This window comes from Triplophysa dalaica, chromosome 8 (genome assembly GCF_015846415.1).
Source record: "Triplophysa dalaica isolate WHDGS20190420 chromosome 8, ASM1584641v1, whole genome shotgun sequence".
In the NCBI taxonomy this organism is placed as follows: domain Eukaryota; kingdom Metazoa; phylum Chordata; class Actinopteri; order Cypriniformes; family Nemacheilidae; genus Triplophysa; species Triplophysa dalaica.
The window spans coordinates 11,203,744-11,212,300 of record NC_079549.1 but is presented as its reverse complement, the minus strand read 5'-3'; the positions used below and the strand labels follow the sequence as shown (position 1 = coordinate 11,212,300).

At 38.7% G+C, this 8,557-nt stretch overlaps 2 protein-coding genes across 2 annotated transcripts; both read left to right on the top strand.

Moving 5' to 3' along the window:
• Positions 1–647: 647 nt before the first annotated feature.
• LOC130427857 (gamma-crystallin M2-like) lies at positions 648–1,897 on the top strand. The gene is made up of 3 exons (XM_056755573.1): positions 648–665; positions 1,275–1,517; positions 1,625–1,897. Exons 1-3 carry the CDS (start codon positions 648–650, stop codon positions 1,895–1,897), a joined length of 534 nt encoding a protein of 177 aa, XP_056611551.1.
• Positions 1,898–4,805: 2,908 nt separating this feature from the next.
• Positions 4,806–5,648, top strand: LOC130427578 (gamma-crystallin M2-like). The gene is made up of 3 exons (XM_056755121.1): positions 4,806–4,811; positions 5,001–5,267; positions 5,376–5,648. Exons 1-3 carry the CDS (start codon positions 4,806–4,808, stop codon positions 5,646–5,648), a joined length of 546 nt encoding a protein of 181 aa, XP_056611099.1.
• Positions 5,649–8,557: the final 2,909 nt, after the last annotated feature.

Below are 8,557 nucleotides of genomic sequence, written 5' to 3'. Positions count from 1 at the left end.
TGAACACACAAAATGTGTCCTGTGTGAGCCTTCCTTTCGAAGCGAGGGAGAATGGGTTCTCACGTTTAGCATCATGTAGCAGTGTTGTGTCGAATTGTCCTACCCTGTCAGATTTTCTTACGGAAGGGCAAAACTGTATATAATGTAAACCACATCGACAAAATAAACATTTTGGATGATTTTACAATGCCAAATACCCAGTCACATAGTCCTACCAACTTAAAATAAACACATAAAATAAGTGTACAGCGTAAATACCCTGTCAGATTTCCCTGCCGGCATAAAATAAACATGTAGGATTAATTTACAGCGCAACACCCTACCAAATTGTACTACCAGTATTAATTAAATATGTAGAATTAATAAACAACAGAAATACACTATCAGATTCCCAGCTTTTGAAGAGCACTCGGAGTCGGCAGTGTGGGCACTCGGGATGCACAATGCATCAAACACGGTGCATTCTTGTAATTTGATACGATGAACCAACCGATTATGCTTTGCCATATCGCTGGTGAGACGTGTCTTGCAACATAATAGTTTGTCACAATTTTAACATTTAGCTTGTCTTTTTTTTATTTCGAGTGCACCTTCCACGGTCCATCGTGAAAACTGACTTAATGTATTCTAGTGGAGGGTCGTCGCAGATGGCGATGTCAGGTCAGGTGACTCAGGTCTTGACAGATGACTTGAAAATTATGTGACCGAGCGGTCCGGAATCGTTAATTGGAATCTATTCTTTTTTTTTTTTAAAGATCTGATTCTTTTCTAATGGATCCGATTCCAGAATTGGAATCGAATTTCGATTTCCAACACTAGCCACTGCTCAGTTCGCCTACTATGTTGTGTAGTAATTCTTTGAGAGGGATATCACAAGGCACCGCATGTGAGCATTTTTCCAAAACATGCTAAATCAAATAATCTAAATCAAATAATAAAAATAGACCCTCTGTCATGGTTCTTACCATGTAGTTCTGATAATGAGTACTGAGATCTATGCAACAAGCTTTAGTTACTATGGGTTTTATTTCAACATGCACTGTCAGGAATTGACTGACAATAGAGGCTGTGTAGTCTTTTGTCTTGGTCTAGTATAAAGGTACGAGTGACAGCAGTCAGCCAACAAGCAGATTCAGCTTCAGCTTCTCCTCTGTGGAAATACGGAAGATCAACCAACACAAACATGAAGGTAAACTAGATTCACCACAAATTCATATATATGACTTTGATTAGGTATATTTTACTTTAATATAGAGGTTAACTCTGAATTTCAGGTCACTTTCTATGAGGACAGAAACTTCCAGGGTCGCTCTTATGAATGTATGGGCGACTGTTCTGACATGTCCTCCTATCTGAGCCGCTGTCACTCCTGTAGAGTTGAGAGTGGATGCTGGATGATGTACGATAATCCCAACTACATGGGAAACCAGTATTTCTTTAAGAGGGGCGAGTACTCTGACTACATGTCTATGTTTGGAATGGGCAGCAGTATCAGATCCTGCCGTACGATCCCCATGGTGAGCACAGAGAACATTTTAATGCATCTAAGCTGATTCCTTTGTGAAAATGTACTGTTACTTCTTTATTTTAGCCTTAAATACAATGAATCCTTCTTTCAATACAGCACAGGGGATCCTACAAAATGAGGGTCTACGAGAGGGAGAACTTTGGAGGTCAGATGTATGATATGACAGACGACTGTGACAGCATCATGGACCGCTACCGCATGTCTCACTGTCAATCCTGTCATGTGATGGACGGTCACTGGCTCATGTATGAGCAGCCCCACTACAGAGGAAAAATGTGGTGGTTCAAACCTGGAGAGTACAGGAACTTCAGTAATATGGGTGGAAATAGATTCATGAGCATGAGGCGTATCATGGATTCCTGGTACTAATGCTCCAGTTTTTCAATAAAATATTTTCTCAAGAAAATAAACATTGTGTTATAAAAATAATTTTGCATTATAATATTTACACAAGTATTCCCCCTACACAAACTCATTCCATGATTGAAAAAGACACACCAGCAGGTGGCAGTAGTCTGTATCTCTGAAACACTGATATGACAGATGATGTCAGCAGAAGGCAGCTACATTAAAATAGCGAATTCAAACTAGCAGATGTCAGAGATTTTGCTAGATAGCTTGCTTATTTTTGCCACGAGTCAGCTTAATTAAACAACTTTATCAATTGGTGTGGAACTGGCTGGAAGAAATCAGCTTGTTCAATCTGACTGGAAAAAACTCCAGCTAGTTCAGAATTCAGCACCATACCTCCACTTTCAACAGCTAATAAGCTTTCATGTGACACCCCTTTTCATCTCTCTCCACTGGCTACCGGTTGAAGCCTGTATCAGATTCAAGTCACTAATGCTTGCCTACACTCAACTCGCTACAAGAATAGTACCTAACAAATAACTATAGATAACATTAGCGATAAGATTAGTCTACGTGCATGAACTAAGGAATCAGCTACTTTTGAACAGAAAATATTTATTGTGGTTTGGTAGTCATTGTTTAGAGTGTGTGGCAATAAACAGCCTGAGCACAGCCTAATAAGCTCAAAACTACAAGACAGTAAGAAAATAATTACAGATAATACTTTCAAATCCAGTAGCAGGAAAGCTAGATCTCCATCCGTTTTGCAATCCGTTGCTTCTTGCAGCTCACGACACCGAGTGTAAGCCCTTCAGATTTTGATTCGTGTTTGGGCTTGTGTCCAATCATTCTCTCTCTATCTTCGCTTCCTCCGACAAAACACTCTTTGGTTTCTTTGCTGGCTCTGCCATGGCGTTGATTTTGAGACATGCATATTAGATTGTTTTGTCTAAAAGTTACCTGTTTGCTAACTCTACCTAGGTTATCATAACTTAAATTTTAACATGGCACTAAAACATCTATTTTTGTTTTTATTGGAAAAAATATAAACTAGAGGTGTTACATCTAAGAAAATAACAGCTTAAATAGGGTTGTAAGAACCAATGGAACTTTTCTTCATGGACTCATGGTCCTTATATTGGACATACTGTCAGCTAGTGACAAGCTGTTATGGTGTATGTACATTTCTTTCTGACCACTTTACCCAGAGGTACTGCATGGCACTGAGCTCCAGGCACCTCTGGATGCCCAGAGAAAGCTTCCAAAGCAGATATCAAATGTTGTGTTCTGATTTTAATTATGTAGATACGCCTGATTTACTAGCTTTGTATATGTTCTTCAGAAATGCCAAAATGCACACAGGTTGGGTTTTTATGTTTTATAATGACTTTACATAGACATAAACCATTGATACGTGACAAACAGTATGTTATATTACTTAAACCTTCCCCTAAATCCAACACAGAAAACATACAGCATTTTCACTGAAATTGATTATTGACTTATTATCTGTTTACTTCATAGGTAAAATGTCCCAATAAGTTAAACAATTGACTATATAATTTTCAAGGGTTCACATGTTGTTTTTCTGTCACTCTATGTAATGTTAAAACATCAACCTGTCTGCGAGAAATGCTAAGATCTTTAGAGCTGTACGATGGAAAACTCTCATTCACACCAAGCTTCTGTTGGTCAGGTCTTATGTAGCGAAGAATAGTTGTTAAATACATAATATAACAAAAGCTGGAAACCGGTAGAATTTAAGAACTAGATTGGCCATAATCAGGGCCGGCCCAAGTCTTTTTCGGGGCCCTAAGCATAATTTTATTTGGGGGTCCCCTGTACACCCTATACAATTGACTATTGTCTATATTTGATAACTTGCATGCACATTTTAAAACTAACACACCCAATTTTACTAGTTGTAGCTGTGTTTGGGATACATGAATGTCATAAAAACAAAAACACATAAACCTTGCGTTACAAGTGTATTGTGATTGTCAAAACATTTGATAATTTCATTAATTCCACTTTTATGTGAACTGTCCCTTAAAATTGTGAGTATTGCCATAGTGAGCAAATGAATGTGTGTTGTGAATATATCACCAAAAAAAGCTGTTATGTCATGTCCTCTTGGGGGGCCCTAGTGGCGGCGAGGCCCTAAAAAGCTGCTTACTTTGCTTACAGGGAGGGCCAGCTCTGTCCATAATAGTGTGAAAATAAAATAGAAAATGTATTTAATCACTTAGCTCCATAATTTAATACCACTATGAATTAATTAAAGAATGCCTGCTGTACATACTCTGATATACACTTTAGATTTGCTTAAATTCCAAATCCTCACTCAAAGATTCACTCAACTGAGACAGATGTCTACTTTCTAGTCAGATTAGGTGACCACTATTATCTACGTTTGAACTCAATTTTCATTGTTGTGTAGTAATACTTTGATAGGGAAATCACAAGGCATTTACATTTACACATTTGGCAGACACTTTTATCCAAAGGGACTTACATTGCTTTATCCTATACATTTTACATAGGTATTTGCAATCCCCTGGGATCAAACCCACAACCTTGCATTGTTAACGCAATGCTCTTACCACTGAGCTACAGGAAAGCTGTAGGCATGTAAGCATTATTCCAAAACACTTAGCCTTCAAAAAATCGAAATCAAGTAAGAATAGACCCTCTGTCATGGTTCTTAGCATGTAGTTTTGATAATGAGTACTAAGATCTATGTAACAAGCTTTAGCTACAATGGGCTGTATTTCAACATGCACTGTCAGGAATTGACAAACAATAGTGGTCATGTAGTCTTTTGTCTTGGTCTAGTATAAAGGTACGAGTGACAGCAGTCAGCCAGAAACCAGAATCAGCTTCAGTTTCTCATTTGTGGAATTACTGAAGATCAACCAACACAAACATGAAGGTAAATTTATTTCACATTATGCATTTGGCAGTCGCTTTTATCCATAGCATTACATTGCATTGCATTATCTTATACATTTTGTTTCTATGTATGTGCAATCTCCTGGGTTCGAACTCACAACCTAGGCATTGTTAGCTGCATGCCCTTCCCACTGAGCTACAGGAAAGCACTTAAATGACATTGATTTAGCTAACCCTTAACTTTGAATTTCAGGTCACCTTCTATGAGGAGAGAAACTTCCAGGGTCGCTCTTATGAGTGTATGGGCGACTGTTCTGACATGTCCTCCTATCTGAGCCGCTGTCACTCCTGTAGAGTTGAGAGCGGATGCTGGATGATGTACGATAATCCCAACTACATGGGAAACCAGTATTTTTTTAAGAGGGGCGAGTACTCTGACTACATGTCTATGTTTGGAATGGGCAGCAGTATCAGATCCTGCCGTACGATCCCCATGGTGAGCATAGAGAACATTTTAATTCATCTAAGTATGATTGCTTTGTGCAAATGTAGTTTCACTTCTTTATTTTAACATTAAATACAATGAATCCTTGTATCAATACAGCACAGGGGATCCTACAAAATGAGGGTCTACGAGAGGGAGAACTTTGGAGGTCAGATGTATGATATGACAGACGACTGTGACAGCATCATGGACCGCTACCGCATGTCTCACTGCCAGTCCTGTCATGTGATGGACGGTCACTGGCTCATGTATGAGCAGCCCCACTACAGAGGAAAAATGTGGTGGTTCAAACCTGGAGAGTACAGGAACTTCAGTAATATGGGTGGAAATAGATTCATGAGCATGAGGCGTATCATGGATTCCTGGTACTAATGCTGCAGTTTTTCACTAAAATATTTTCTCAAGAAAATAAACATTGTGTTACAAAAATAATTTTGTCAGAAATATTACACAAGTATTCCTGCCACACAAACTCCTTCCAAGGTTGAAAAAGACACACACCTGCAGGTAGCAGTAGTCTGTATCACTGAAACACTATAATGATAGATGATGTCAGCAGTAGGCAGCTACATAAATTAGCAGATGTTTATCTCTGCAGCTAGACAAAACTACATATGTCAGAGATTTGGATAGATTGCTTCTTTGTGTTTGCCAGAAGTTTGGCTTAATTAAACAACTTTATCAACGGGTGTGGAATTGACTTCAAGAAATGCTGTAGAGTTTGTACAGAAGATTTTGCCCAGCAAACGGGCCCACTGTGGCTTCACTGTAGGACAGTGTGTCTAAATGTATTCGCTGCAGAGTCCATAACCTCAGAAGAAACAGTATTGTTATCTATGCCACTAGTACTGTTTGGTTTACGTACTTACAACAGAAGAACAAGAAATGGATTTATCCAGCAGCAGCGAAGATGAGTTTATTGTTTTTTGCCTGAATGAGCAAAGGAAGAGAAAAGGACGATATTGGGTTTATTATTCTTGAGAAGAGAAAAGAGCACGGGGCGTTTAATACAGGGGGGTGGGGAGCACTGTAACTCATTATCTTTTATTATCTTTAAATAGATGTGCACCAAAATGGGTTGCTGTGAGGATAGCTATTTTTGACACCTCAAAAAGGGTTTTGTTTACAAAGCCATTAAGTGTTTTTAAGCAAAATTTGTTCCAGATTTTTCATGAAGACCCTAATAAATCATATCAACTCGTTGAAAGTGCTCATATTTGAAATTTAGACATTTAAAAAAAAAGCGTTTTAATATGAAAAAGAAAGCACCAGTATGTGGCGACAGGTCACCCAAACTCTCATTATAACTTTTTTATAAGGTAATATAAAGAGATAAAAACAAGCTACTTAATGCTGTTCACTACGGAAGTTTTAAGAGGCCATGCGTTATAATATTTTTCCGTTCTTGTTTTCTCGTGATCACGACATAATTTTCTTATGATCACGTAATTACCATTTGTTTTCTCGTGATCACGATTTAATTTTCTTGTGATCTCGACATAACAAACGTTGTTTTCTCGTTATTACGAGTTAATTTTCTCGCCCTATCAAAAGTCTTTTTCTCGTGAAAACGACTTAATTTAACACGACACAACAAAAGTGGTGTTCTCGCGATCCCGATATCTCATGACGTAATTTTTTTGCCGAAAATTTCGCGCATTTTGAGCGCTGGTGCATACACGTTGCCACCATAACAAAAGTAGGCTAATAATTGCCCAAAATGGACTTTATCTCAGCATTAAGAGAGCGGGGTGTCCCAGAGGACAACCTTAGACGAATGGAGGAAGATAAGGCAAGTTACTTGCTATTTTAATATGTTTACTATTCCTGCTTTTGGTTATTGAACGTACGGTTTAATAAAGCCGAAAGACGAATTTTAGTGTTATTGATTATTGCAGGTAAGATTAGATTTAAATTCATGACTGTCAGTTATTTGTAAAGTAAATCTTATGTAGGGCTAGCTGTTTAAGACCATTGAATGAAATGCTTGGACATGCCCATATTTGTATCAGTAAAGGGTATGTAATGAATAGGTATCATCTGTTGTGTATCATCTGATCATTTGATTATTCCATTCAATACAATAAACGGGAAAAGAAAAAAAAGTGTCGATATTTCGTTTTTTCGTTTTTCTTTATGCACATTTTTTCGGGAAAACGACGTTTTTCTTATTTAAGCTTGAAACGGGAAATCCAATAAATAAATAAACCAAATCGAAATAACCACCCGAAAAACTGTTTTTTCATTTTTAGGTGATATCGCAAGTCTTCTGCGCGCGCACGCTTTGCGCAATGCAGGGGGGATCGGCTCTCACCAAATCCTTGGTGTTTCCAGTCTGACGTCATCACGCAACTCTGTTTTTTAGCAAGTTTAACAATCATATGTAGTTTATATGGTTAGAGTTAGGTCAACCCCCACTGAAATTGATTGTTTTGCTCGGTTTGACATTGATTATGATCATTCAGTCATCCTGCTTACAATTAAATCAAAGAGGCACGTGTGGTTCAGACAAATATAACATAACATTTATAATGAAATAACCACAAATGTCTTTTCTGAGCTCACATCATTATCAGTTTTATTCAACCCCCAAGTGACATTCAATCTTAGTACTTAGTACAACATCCTTTTACAGTTATAACAGCTTTTAAACGTGAAGCATAGCTTGACGCAAGTGTCTTGCAGCGATCTACGGTATCTTCGCCCATTCATCATGGGCAAAAGCCTCCAGTTCAGTCACATTCTTAGGCTTGCGCACTGCAACTGCTTTCTTTAAGTCCCACCAGAGGTTCTCAATCGGATTTAAGTCTGGTGACTGCGATGGCCACTTCAAAATGTTCCAGCCTTTAATCTGCAACCATGCTCTAGTGGACTTGGAGGTATGCTTGGGATCATCGTCCTGTTGAAAGGTCCAACGTCTTCCAAGCATCAGGTTTGTGACGGACTGCATCACATTGTCTTCCGATATCTCCTGGTACTGAAGAGAATTCATGGTACCTTGCACACACTGAAGCTTCCCAGTACCTGCAGAAGCAAAACAGCCCCAAGCATGATTGACCCCCCGCCATGCTTCACAGTAGGCAAGGTGTTCTTTTCTTCATAGGCCTTGTTCTTCCTCCTCCAAACATAGCGTTGATCCATGGGCCCAAACAGTTCTAATTTTGTTTCATCAGTCCACAGAACACTATCCCAAACTTCTGTGGTTTGTCCACATGACTTTTGGCATACTGCAGTCGACTTCTTATTCTTAGGACAGCAAGGGAGTTCTGGCATGGAGGCCA